The 13,954-nt window shown below is 44.4% G+C and overlaps 1 protein-coding gene across 1 annotated transcript in view; it reads right to left on the bottom strand.

Annotated features, from left to right (window-relative positions):
- Nucleotides 1-1,091: 1,091 nt before the first annotated feature.
- cnksr2a (connector enhancer of kinase suppressor of Ras 2a) overlaps nt 1,092-13,954 on the bottom strand; it is a gene marked incomplete at both ends in the record, with an annotated part of 59,361 nt that continues 46,498 nt past the window's right edge. The window contains 6 exons of the mRNA XM_080489816.1: nt 1,092-1,292; nt 6,216-6,400; nt 9,040-9,270; nt 11,358-11,499; nt 12,173-12,391; nt 12,843-12,940. Coding sequence (XP_080345942.1) covers nt 1,092-1,292; nt 6,216-6,400; nt 9,040-9,270; nt 11,358-11,499; nt 12,173-12,391; nt 12,843-12,940 — 1,076 coding nt within the window. The remainder of the gene's footprint in view (nt 1,293-6,215; nt 6,401-9,039; nt 9,271-11,357; nt 11,500-12,172; nt 12,392-12,842; nt 12,941-13,954) is intronic.

Genomic DNA, 13,954 nt, shown 5'->3' with positions numbered 1-13,954 from the left:
ATGTGTGCTCGTACTGCCGACTGGTTTTCCCTTCATTATGTGTTTTTTCACCAATAGCTCAGCCACTTGGACTGGTTTTTTGCAATTTTTGCGAAAACAAATTGTCGAGATGCTAACACAAGTCATAACACGCTATTAACCCAATTTTCCACATGTTTTTTTAGTGTTATTTGTGTACGTGTTTCGATCTTCGCCAAACTCCCCTCCGATTCGACTGGCAGATTTTTCAGTTTTTTGCGGTTTGCCGTATCGCTAACTAACGTCATAGGACACTGTTCCAAAAAGTTCCGCACAAAATCCGGCAGAAGAAAAAAAAAAATAAAAAAATCAAACGGACGCCGCGGACAGGAATCGTTGTGCCTTGCCTCTTAAAGGGACAGGCACACAGAATGATATTCTATAACCTGTTAAATAATGTTTTTACTTTGGTTCTGCAATGTGAGTTGTGAAGTCAGGTAGAAAATCGGTGATAAAACTTGAAAACAGTGTTAAAGTGTTTGAGGGTGGATTTTTCCCCGGAAATGTGTCCCATCCATGATGGCGTGTGCATGCTTCAGGTCCAGCCCAGCACAGGATGTAACTCTACTAAACCAACAACTAACTAAAGAAAATGAGATTAGTGGATTAAAAAAAGAAGAAGAAAAAAAAAAAGATCTTTGCTTATTGTAGTCTGCTGGAACACTCACTGTACAGTAAATATCATCATAGACATGAAGAATAAGGCTTGGTAGATTACAATGGACGCCGCCGGGCGTGTCGGGGACACGCTGCAGTCAGTGTGGACGCCGCACCACAAGCGGGACGGGTGGATTCACGACTCCGGAGACGATGGAAGCCGTCCTCGGCGCTTTCCGTGGAGAGTGTTTCACGTACGGAGCGAAGAAGCCGGCATGTAATGCTTAAAAGATCGGTGCGTGGTCTGCCCTGGAGCCGGCCGGAGTGGCGTAACCAATCAGCTGGCAGAGCGACGAGGGTCTCCTCAGAGAGCCGGCGCCGACGCCCAGAGCTCCGTCGGGCTCCATCACTGAGATGTGTGTGTTTTTCTTTTCCTTGTCTCTTTTGGGTGTGTACGTGTGGTTCATTTCGGCGCGTCAGACGTGCGTCTCGATGTAGGAGTGCGTGTGAGCGAGCGAGGGCGTGAGGGGCGGCGGGCCGGGGTCGGCCTCGGCCGAGGGGTCCGGCTCCTGAGTGAACAGGTCCTGATAGGCTCTCTTCCACTCCTGGAACTCGGCCGAGGACAGCTGGGGGCTGGCCAGCAGCCTGTCAATCAGCGCCAGCTCCCCCTCCCTGTCCTAGGAGGATGCAGAAACACAGGAGGGGGCGGGGTCACTGGTTAAGGAACCACCAGTCACTAAGACACACACACACACACACACACACACACACACACACACACACACACACACACACACACACACACACACACACACACACACACACACACACACACACACACACACACACACACACACACACACACACACACACACACACACACACACACACGTAAAGCAGGACACACACTGAAGGGAACACGGAGATTTGATGGAGGTCCGACTTGTGGATTCTACAGTTTGATGATCATTTCCTTTCGGGGCGGATTCAGGGACCCTGTAGACCAGGGGTGGGCATTCCTGGTCCTCGAGGGCCACAGTCCTGCATGTTTTCCACGTCTCCCTGCTCAAACACACCTGAGTTGTCATGATGAGGCTCTGCAGAAAGCTTGATAAGGAGCCAATAATTGCTGTCAGCTGTCTTGATGTGAGGACACATAGAAACCGTGAAGGATTGCGGCCCTCGAGGACCAGGAATGCCCACCCCTGCTGTAGAGGGATTATTAAATCCCTGTTTACACGACAACGTTTTAAGCAAGAAAATCTCGTCGTTTTTGTGTTTCCATTTCAGAAAAGTTTTGTAATTACATTTTGGAAATGATGGAAACAGGAGAAGTGCTGAAAACGATGTAGTTCGCATGTTGGGCCACTAGTTGTCTCTGTTGGTTGTTTGTGTAATAAAAACCACACACACACACACACACACACACACACACACACACACACACACACACACACACACACACACACACACACACACACACACACACACACACACACACACACACACACACACACACACACACACACACACACACACACACACACACACACACACACACACGGATGCTATAAACATGAACAATGATAGAACACAGACATTCTAGTGGACAGACCCACCAAGTTGGACCGTTATTATATTGACTGTCAAAATAAAAGCACCAAGTCCAGGAGAATCTGGACTGGGAGTCATGACACTCCGGAGGAAGCTTTGTTCTGATTGGCTCTACTGAGCATGTGCAGAAGAACTCGTTACTACGGCCGTGGTGCTCATGCACAAGTGCAGCGTTTCAGAAAAGTTGCATTTTTACTCCGTTACCACGGAGACGGAGCATATTCAAAAAGTTCAGATTTCTCCCATTTCCACACAGAAGGAGCGATTTCCCACGTTTCCATGGAGACAGAGTGGGAGCCATTTTAAAAAGTTCCACCTGGGGAGCTGTTTTCAGTGACTGCGAGCTCCGTTGCCGTGGGAACGGTCACCCAAGACGATACGGAAGTTTTGCGTTGTCAGTTTCACTTACCTAAAATAACATTCATTGATGATTATTGTACGTACTTCCAACAACCAATGAGAGTTGAAAGTTCCACAACGTGGCCAATCAGATTTAAGATGGGGGGCGGGGGGTCATTGTGAAAATCGCACAAACTCCAAAACATCACATGAAGTCTTGAAACGTGCATTTAACTTCAGTGTCATGATCAGATGGGAGGAAAGCCTCCAGGGGCAACTGGAGGGTGAATATCAGCCTTCCTGCCCCGGATCAATGGGACCGATCAGAACCAACCGCGGCCATTCTATGTCAGAATGTGATGGAAACTATTTAAAGATTGTTTCCAACAGAATTACTGGACATGCATCATGTGAAATATATTAACGTGTCGTTTTTATACTCTATTATTTTACCGTTACTTTGTCTTACTGTTGTATAAATAAAACCCTGTTTTAAAAATAACTTTTGGGTTTTAACTGTATTTGTGCAAATTAATTTTTAATTGAATGGAAGTTGTGAGAGCTTTTTTATTTATTTGTTTATTTATTTACCATTTGATCAAATCTTTTCTGTTTTCCCAAATTCTCACCGATAAATAATCTATTTGAGGCGCTAATCCACAATGACAAAGTCATAAATCTGTCTGCTCAGCGATATTATAGTGTCGGGTTTCATTAAAAAAGTGAGTAACGTTCTTGTTTCCCTGCTGCTCTGGCGACAGAACCGACTGAACGGGGTGTGAAGGAGCTTCTCGTGAGAAATGAGCGCATGTTGTTTCCACTCTTCATCACTGTCCACTCTTCATCTCTGATGTTGTTTCCACAGCAACCGCTGCAGACCCGTCGGCACGAACACAACCTGTAGCTTTGAAACGGCTCCGTCGTGTTCTCTCTCTCTCTGGTTTCATCTGATCATCTGACTTTACACCCCCCTCCTCCCCCCCCCTCCCCAAAGCTCAGTGTTTTCCTCCACGAGACGCCAGACAAAAACGAAGACGTGAGGCGCTTCGCCCGGCGAGCCCCGAGCCGCGGCGAAGATGAAACACAACCAAGCGGACCGAACACCTCGGCGCCCTCGCCAGCCGCTTCCCGCCCACGTACAACGAAGGAAGCAACAGAGATATAAACAAGAGGGAGGGAGAGAGGGAGAGAGAGAGAGAGAGAGAGAGAGAGAGAGAGAGAGAGAGAGAGAGAGAGAGAGAGCCAAAACAAAAGACATTGGCCTGAACAGAGAGAAAAAGGAGGCGTCAGGCGGCCCAGAAGCAGAGCAGCAACTCCAACAGCACGAGGCCACAGACGGATCCAGAACCAGAGCGAGGACACACACAGACAGCCACAAGACACGTGTGTGTGTGTGTGTGTGTGTGTGTGTGTGTGTGTGTGTGTGTGTGTGTGTGTGTGTGTGTGTGTGTGTGTGTGTGTGTAAATATGTCTTGATGGAATAATCCGCACAAGCGGTCTGTCCACTGTGTGAAGGTGAAGCTCAGAGCTCATTCTCTTTAGTGAAGTTGAGATTAAATTTAAACTCGCTTGTTTTCAACAGAATATTCCAGATTAGGAAGGAAGACGTGGCCGTCAGCGCTCAAGCGCAGCAGAAAATCAGTTGAAGCGAAGAGAAAAGACGAGTTTGTACTTGTTTAATCCCACCAGCAACACTTTTTTAATCCCCTACTTGAATGTCTACAAAGCTTTAAAGTGTTAAAATGAACCTTATTTTTTTACAGCATCATTTTAAATGCTGTAACACTAATATCTCATGAGAATAATTTACTTTTATGCATATTTTACCATTTCATTTCCTATATATTCTTTCCTTTCATGAGACTGGAAGCAGGAAGTAATTATTTAGGCATAAATCGACATTAACTGCTATGTCTTCATTTGACCACTAGGGGCGCACTTCACTCTGTGTTATATGAGAATGACGACAGGGATGTAGAAATGTGTCCATATTAAACATCATTTCTAGAGTTTAACAGGTTATTCTGATCATAATATGAACTCACCTGCTATAGTTTTCATTTCCAGCTGCATGTGAGTAAATATTTTCAGCCTTTAAAGACGTAAATGATGTTTTGAAAATCCACTGATCTGTAAGTTGTAAAGCACACAGTAAAACTGAGGTTCAATATTGTTGAAATTACACTTATTTTGTTGAAATTTCTGGTTTGTCATGTGTTGTGAAATGAAATGTGAACTTCCAAATGAGATAGTTGCACAAAAACAAAGCCAGAGACTTAGAGTTGTAGGTATGTATGGATTATAATGCTTTTATTTTCTTGTCTGCTCCACTTAACATCAAATTGCTCTGAAGTAAAATGAGGTTGACACCCCTGAATTTAAATTTCCAGGAGTAAAATAAACAATAAAAAGAATGTTGGCGCACAACTACAGTAACACTGCTTAAACTGTACTCGAGTATGAATAAATGAAAGGGTTGAAAAATACTCAAATTGTTTTTATTACTTTAGTAGATAAAACAATAACATGCTGGAAAGTACGAGTAAGATTACTAATAATAACTTGATTACAGTGGTAGTATTTATACCATCAGGTGAGATCATGAGCCGCTCGTCTTTCTCTGCCGCCACTTCAGACGTTACTCGTCTGACCTTGAATCAAAAAGTGTTAAAAAAAATTCAGCCAGTTAATCTTTCATGAGAGAAAAGGACAGCGGTCTGATGTGTTTCTGTTGTTTGGAGCTGCAGCAGCAGCGTGATGGATATCAATCCACTGTTTACGACGAAGTCAAGGAGCTGCGCTCTAAAATTAGAACTTTCTATTTCTGATCCGGCGTCTGAGCTTCGGGAACGCAGCGACACTCACAGAAATAATAATGTTTCCTCCTGGAAAACTCTTCAGACAAAACGTCTCCGTTTCTGTTGCAGTAGCTTTAAAATGTGTTCGACTCGGCTGCTCATCCCACAAATGCATGTTTCTGACACTTAAAGGGAAAGTAACACATTTTCCAAAACAGTTCTGCACAAAGTGAATTAATTTGTGTGACTTTATTATGAAAAACTATAATAGTTCTGGTGTCATTTAGATAAACTGAAACTTTTCATATTTGAATTTTTGCAACGCATGTATAAACTGACATTCTTCAATCCTTTAAGTTATATTGTATTTGTAGTTTATAAGTCATTGAAATCAGTACTACACTAGATTCAGGTTTTTTTATATGTTAGTTCGAGTTTATTCAAACTTATTCAACTCGTATGTGTAAAAATAAGTGACCATATGATTGATTTATCGAAAACAAGGGTGTCATTTTACTTCAGAGCAATTTGATCTCAAGGAGCCGGAGCAGTAAATAACAACAGTATAATTTATAAATAACTACAACTCTAAAGTCGTTGTGGCCGCGGGCCGTACGCCTGATCTTCAAACTAAAATGGTCTGTTTTTATTTTTACCTCGTTGCTTTTCTCTGAGTGGCTGTGTGCTTCCTGAATCAGGTAAACAATGGTGGGGAAAAAACAAACAAACTGTGTCATGACTTCAGACGCCCGGTTACAGTTGGGAGGGTTGTGATTGGACAGTGGCGGCTTGGGTGGGCGGGGCTTAGCGAGCAGCCGTCAGCCTGTGGGTGTGAGCGAGTGCACGGACCTTCAGCGTGGAGGTGAGGATGCGCAGGCGGTGCAGACGCTCGTTGAGCTGCGGGTCCTCGGCCCGCCGGAGAAAAGACTGCCTGAACTCCGACTGACCTTTGACCTCCGACGCCCGGCCCAGAGGGCAGACCCCGCCCTGCTCGCATGCCCGGAACAGGTCGCCGAGGGACGCGCCTTCACTGCCTTAATACGGAGAGAAAAACCAAAGTGATTTGATCAAAGAGAGGAAACCAGAGAGATGCTGTCAGGGTGAGTTCGTAAAAAAAAAAAAAACTTTGAAATTCAAACTTTAAAGTTTTTCTTTTATTTGGCGCAGAGTTACCTGGTGAAAATGTTTAAATGTCTTTTACAAAAAACAAACGATTACTACTGAAAATGACAACAATCTCAACAAGCCAATGTTAATGAAACCTCCTGGTGTGAAACAGTAAAATGTCCTCAAACAAACGTCTCTTACATCTGCTGCATTGTGGCTGTTTTTAGGTTTGACACCCCCGATGAAGACGTTTTCATCACGCGTACTTCTAATAACTTAAAGGTTATTATAGTAGTATTTTCCTGGAGTGTATGTGGCCCCCCCGAACCAACATGTACTTGACTGGTTCTCGTGTTTTCCTCTGCTTGGATTTGATCTTGAATCTCTTCAGGATCAATAAGATCATTTCTCCATGTGACTGTCGGGGAGTCGTGTCTGAGACGAACCACTGGAGGCCAGCAGCACACCTCCGCTCCTCTTCCTCTTCCTCCTCCTCCTCCTCCTCCTCCTCCACACACACACACACACACACACTAATGACTGGGATTACTCACAGGAGAGATTATTAATGATCATCAAGTCCTTCTCTCTGTCCCTCTCCAGGGACGTCCTCTCCACTTCCCCTCCCACACTTCATCCCTTATCTTTCCTCTTAATAAATCCTTTCAAAAAAAACAAAAAAAAAAACAGAAGCCCCACCTGATAAGATAAATCAGTGTTTCTTGTCGCCGTGTGCCCGTGGCCTCCGCAGCGTGGCGTCATTAGCCTCATTAGCTTTGTGTGTGCAGAGACTCCGGATGATTTAAGTGGATATGAGAGCCTTTTTTTTTTTTTATCTTCTGGCACAAGTCCTGCTGTCTTCACCTTCAAAACGCTTCCCGTCTTCCTCTCCGTCGCTAAAAAGGTTGTTTCCTCCAGTCAGTCTGAGAGAAAACAGTCTTTTTCATGCTCCGGTGACGGGGGATGTTTGACTTCTACCGACTCCATCGTCTGCATTCGCTTCCGCAGCGCGGCGACTGTACAGCTGGTCTCATGACCGACCGCTCTGCCGCTGCTCAGACACGACGAGCAGCGGCCGCTCCTCTGCTTTTGACCTTTTCAGAAAAGGTTCGGGCGTTGCTTGCCTGAATGGAAGCATAATGACTGTCGTTCACATTACAGCGGGGTTACATAAGAGCTGTGGAAGCGGGGGGGGGGGGGGGGGGGTATTACAGGTCGTGACGGTCTGAGGCAGGGTGTCAAACTTGAGGCCCGTGGCACAAACCCGGCCTGCAAGAGGCTCCGATCCGGTAAAATCACCTGAAAGATGTCCGAGGAAACACTGTTGGGACCTCTCACTGGATTTTCCACCTGAAGATTCATTTCAAATTGGCTTTAAGTTCAGACTGTAGTCATTTGTTTTTTGCAATTGTTTGTTTTTTCCCCCAAAAACCAGACATTTTCATCACGTCTACTCTCCGCCACAACTAAGAAAACGCTAAATTTAAAGGTTATTATGGAAATATCATCCCAGTCCAGCGCACTCAGTGTGAAACTGGGCTGGACGTGACGCCCGATTCTTCATCGGAGTCCTGAAAACATCCCGATGAAGGAGTTTCTGTGTTTGTGTCCTGCCCGCTGTGCACGTTTATCACGCGGAGAAACAAAAGCTAAAGCTAAAGGCGAAACCTGCGGCACCTCGTCCTCAAAACAATCCTGCAGCTCAACCTCAAACCTCGAATCATTGGTCAGTCCAGACTGCTGGGACTTTATCGTTTCCCAATATCACACTGCCTCGTCATCTTGTTCAGGAAATGTGAATAGATGGAAGCTAAAACTATTACACGAGTTACTAAACCACCTTTAAATACATTTTTAATCACATTTTAGCACTTTAAATCCATTAAAAGCCTGTAATTCGCACAGAAAGTTTATTTTATTTGAATTGTTTTGGCTCTGGACATCCATTACCAATATGTTTTGACATTAAGGAGGGAGAACAGGAGAGTTGAGGTGGGCTCATTCTCAGTCACTTGGAGAACCTTTATGGTAAACGTGGAAATTGGAGACGACAAAAGTACAAATACGAGTACAAAATAATGAAAGTCTAGTTGAATCAGTCCTTTTGTGTGCTGCAGAGTAGTTTCTACTGATAATAAGACCCACTGCCGTCTGTCAGCTTCTGCTTGCGGTTCATTGTTTTGTCTGAATCTTAAAACGCCATCAAGTCAGTGGAGAACTGAAATATGAGCCAGTGAGCAGCTCCATATATTCTCCATTTTACCATTTAAAACCTTTTTATTTAGACTAGCATTCTCTTGAATTCTTATATTATCTCTTTACATTCCCCTCATATCAAATCAAATCAAACTTTATCTATACAGCACTATTTTAACAAGTTTTTACTTTATTTATTTAAAACTTGGCGATGCTTTATGCAGACGATTCTTTTGTTTGTCAAATGTTTGAGTACGTTTTTTAAGTTTCTTCTCATTTAATATTGAATTAACATGTGAAGATTTGTCTCTTTCCTTCCAGAGGCTGCAGGACGTCCGTCCAGAAGAATCGCCGGACGAAGCTCCCTCACCGTTGTGTGTGTGCGGCTGCTCCCTCGCGGGCGGCGCCAGGAGCGTGTGCAGGTTGCTGTCTCGCGGCAGCGTGAAGCTGCGGGGTTTCCCTCCCTGGGTTGCCATGGGGATCAACCTCTGCATCGCCATGGGCAACGGGACGTTCCTCTGAGCGGGGAGGGTGTACACGGCCCCGGCCATCATGGAGCCGCCGCCGCCGCCCGGCCCCGGCTCCGCGAAGACGGCGTCCTCTGTTGGGGGGGGGGGGGGGGGGGTGTGACACACACACACAAACACACACACACAGGGTGAAAACAGGCGACTATCATAGGAGATCTACACACACACACACACACACACTAAATTCATACAACACATTCTTTTGGTGCGTTCAAGTGTAACTGGGAAACTTTAACGTCGCTTTTCTAAGTCATATTAAAATAACAATCTAAATCAGGCTTGGATGAGATTCTTTTCAAATCTTTTTATTTGTCTATGTATACGTGTTATATGTGCATTTCTGTGTGTATATGTAATTGCCTCAATCGGTGTGTGTACATTTATATATTTTGAGTATATGTATATAAAAAAATTTCATTCATTCATTTATATTGATTTAATTACAGAGTGTTTATCTATGTACATTCATACTAGTACATAACTTGAGGAAACACTTTAAAAGAAAAAAATAGCATAACGTGTGCCTAATTAAGAAAATGTGACGTTTTAGTCGAAATGTGAAAATTTAACAATCCAACTTGGTCGTCTGTCAATACGAACCTCCGTCTACTCTCATTGTTGATGTTTATAGCGTTTTGTTCTCTGTGCACGTTTGTGAGGTTTCAGTACAAAAACAGCAAACAGCACCCACTAGTGGCCAAATACAAAAATTACATCATTTTCAGTGTTTGACGTTGCCGTTGTGTCGTAAACATGAAACTTTAGTGAAATAAAAGCAGAATCTATGAATCTTCACTTGAAACCTCGTCAGCAGACACTTAAAAGTTTTAAGTTTGTTATCTAAAAGTTTTACCCTGAAAGTCTCGCAGCCACTGCTGCCCTTGAGGTGTGATTTATTACTTTCTCTTCCATAATTTAATTTGAGTTTAATACACGTAAAAAGCAATGTAAAGCTTTAATCCGCCACATCATCGTCATTGTCTGGACAGAAATGTGAACCCGAGCAAAGTGAAACTATAATGAAGTACAAAAAAACACCCGGGCTCAAACTGCATCAAATATTCAGCGATCACGAGTGATTTACGAGCACCGGTCCAATAAATCTGCAGTGTTTTGATTGGAACGTCTCCCTCCAGTCAATATGAGCAGAATAACAAGGACGCCTCGTCTGTGAGGAGATGCTGCTGCTGCGGCGGCGGCGGCGGCGGCTGCGGCTGCTGCTGCTGCTGCTGCTACTGCTGCTGCTGCCACTGCTGCTGCTGCTGCTGCCACTGTTACTGCTACTGCTGCTGCTGCTGCTGCCGCTGCTGCCGCTGCTGCTGCTGCTGCTGCTGCTACTGCTACTGCTGCTGCTACTGCTACTGCTGCTGCTGCTGCTGCTGCTGCTGCTGCTACTGCTGCCGCCGCCGCCGCCGCCGCCAAGGTTTTTATGGTCCAATGGCCGACTCGCATATCTCAAATTAAAATCTAACGATGTCGTAATATTTTACTTTTGGTCTTTTTTTCTGGGGGGTAATTTCAATGAAGCAACTTTTTTTTAATAAACTCGAAGGTGAAGCGTCCCTGAGGACAGATCAGTTCAACACTTTTATCAGGATTAATTCAATTCTATGGAATGGATGTATGGATGAGACTGTATGAACAAACGTTAGGAAACTCGTGGCAGAAACATGCTGATGTTATATATTCATGCTTTGATGGGCGGCAGGGTGGTGTAGTGGTTAGCACTACGGAATCACAGGCTTCTTTCAAGAGTTTTAGATTTTGTGAAACATTATGTCACTAGGGACTAGTTTAAACAGTTTTTTGTATTTTTTATTATTTAAAGATTGACTCAAAAACAAGAAGAAATTTATATATATAAAAAATTTCACACACACACACACACACACACACACACACACACACACACACACACACACACACACACACACACACACACACACACACACACACACACACACACACACACACACACACACACACACACACACACACACACACACACACACCAGTAGTGGATGGAGCATGTGAAGTACCTATAACCAGCCACTAGGAGGAGATGCAGAGAGAATGTGTTGTATTTCTAACTTGTTATTATCGTATTTATCAAGACTGAGAACTGTTTTCTTGTGATTGTAGTTTTTACGTAGATTACCCAGCGGTCCAGTCTGCAGGTAGTGCAGTCCGGCCTCCGTCAGCGGCGTCTCGATCAGGTCCTGCCAGGAGCGCCGCTGCGACGACGAAGACCGCCCGGGGGATCCCGTTTCGCTGCTGCCCCCAGCAGGACTGGAACGGTACTACAAGAAGAAGTAAGACAGAGACTTTAAACATTTAAAAGAGGTCCCGCTTTAAGTTTACTGATTTTCACAGCACAATGAAAGTATACGTGATGTGGACCTACACAAAAGTGTAAATACTGAGACTTTTCCCATGTCAGAGGATCAGAACAAAAGCCATTAAAATCCTTTGTCCAGTAATTAAACTCCGGAGTCCCTGCTGGGTCTCTGATGAGGAATTCTTGTTAACATAGTTTCATATTTTCTGCAAGGCTCCGTTTATACGAAACCTTCAAGTGAAAGCTTTTGTTGCATGTTGGGTGAAACTTTTCAAAAACAAAAATGCAGAAACGATGGATTTTCACTTGAAATGTGTCAACGGGTCCGAAATGTAACATTTTAACCTCCATAAGCAAAATATCAATCATTTGCAAAACTTCTTATAAACTGCATGAGGGGGATTAAATAAAGGAACAAACTATTATTGCTGTATTTTCCAGAGTCAACCAAATCCTACCACAGAATGCATCATCTTAATAATAATATATAAATAATAATAATGAATAACTGTTGAAACATGACTCCTCGGGGATGTGGGACGGTGGTGCAGTGGTTGGCCTTGTCGCCTCACAGCCGGTCCCAGTTGGAGTCTGCTCGAAACATAAAGCCCAGAGTGTCAAACAGACTCACACACCTCCACGGGATCACATCTGTACTGCGCGTCGCTGCTGTTGCTGCCGCCCGGCTTCCTCCCGCTGTGCATGGTGCCGCCCCCGAGGGGACCGGGGTGGTACTGCGGCTCCGCGGCCACCGCGGGCGGCTCGCCGCACAGGAAGTCCTCCTGGGACGAGCGGGAGCGAGACGTCTCCGTGGAGGACAGGCGAGTGGTCCGGCCCTCCAGGTAGGCGCTCATCTGATGGAGACAGCGAAGAAGAGGAAGGAACGTGACGGACGTCCATTCAGAACTGTGACGAAGCACGATACACTTGTTTTTTCTTTTGTATTATATGTCTGGGGATCCTGATTATCTGAGCTAACAAGGTGCTGCTGTCTTCACATTTTCACACTTTCATCTACGCCCTGAGCCAGAGATACATAATGTAGAGCAACCGGCAACCAGTTTTTAGGCTCAATTATAGCAACAATTACACTGAATGTGTCCCGACGGCTCCCTGTGGAATAAGTTTAACTGTTAAAATGGGCCGAGGAGCAGCGCTGCTCTTTTTTCCCTTGTTTTTGTTTTCAAGTTCACTTTGTATGAGTGTGAACAGTCGTGTGTGTGTGTGTGTGTGTGTGTGTGTGTGTGTGTGTGTGTGTGTGTGTGTGTGTGTGTGTGTGTGTGTGTGTGTGTGTGTATGACTCACTGATGGAGGCCGTGGGTAGGTATCGTATGGAGGTGGGGGACTGTCCTGTTTGGGGCTGGAGGTGGCGTCTTCCTCATGTTCGCTCTCACTCCAGTAATCTACAGGAAACACACACACACACACACACACACACACACACACACACACACACACACACACACACACACACACACACACACACACACACACACACACACACACACACACACACACACACACACACACACACACACACACACACACACAGGAATGATACATCGATCAATACATCACCCAAACGCCTCTTTATCATTTTGTCTCCTTCCATTAATATAGTCTGATGATTGATACGACTATAAACTGTCTCGTGTCTGTGGACGTACGGCCACGCCTTAAATAATCTAGACATACAATAATTCACATGTAAAACCCTTCAATAATTATATCCAGTATTTTGTGTTCAATTGCAAACTGTTTACAACCACCGTGAGTCCGTCCATCTATATATTTAGATTATCTCTGATATCTTACGTTCATATAACATAACATATATCAACATTATCACCTTTCTTCAGGATTTTCTGGTCCATCAGTGTCATAATAAAATCTATAAAACTAAACTTATTTTATATCTACGTAACCAGAGAAATACCCTTTATTATTCTCATTAATGTGTTACCCTACAAGTCACTTCAGCGGTCCAACTCGCCAGCCACAACCTTCGTCGCCTTGGAATATCTCCAGCCACTGAGTTAATGACCCCACCAGCCGGTTCTTACACTTGTACAACAAACATCCCATTAATCTGGCCTGTCTGATAAATCAACCATCTAATTCAAAGGTTTCAAACTCAATTTAGTTCAGGTTCCACATGCAGTTCAGTTTTATACCGAGTGGGCTGACGTGTTTCAGTTTTTTAAAAAGTGTGTTGCTGAAAGTGTTGAGTATCTGGATAATGTCACGCTGTAAGAAATTTGTTAAAAAGTCAGTTTTTGTTGAAATTTCTAGAATATTCTTGGTGCTTTGGCCGGATTGGCGCCTCTTGGGGACCCGTTTTGGGCAATTTGCCTCATGTTTGACACCTTATATCTATAGAACCCATCACATCAACACAAAGCTGTCTAATGTATGTA

The sequence above is a fragment of the Lipophrys pholis genome, assembly GCF_963383615.2.
Source record: "Lipophrys pholis genome assembly, chromosome: 20".
Lineage (NCBI taxonomy): Eukaryota > Metazoa > Chordata > Actinopteri > Blenniiformes > Blenniidae > Lipophrys > Lipophrys pholis.
Note: the sequence above shows the minus strand (reverse complement) of the source record. Positions and strands in the feature narration are given on the sequence as shown.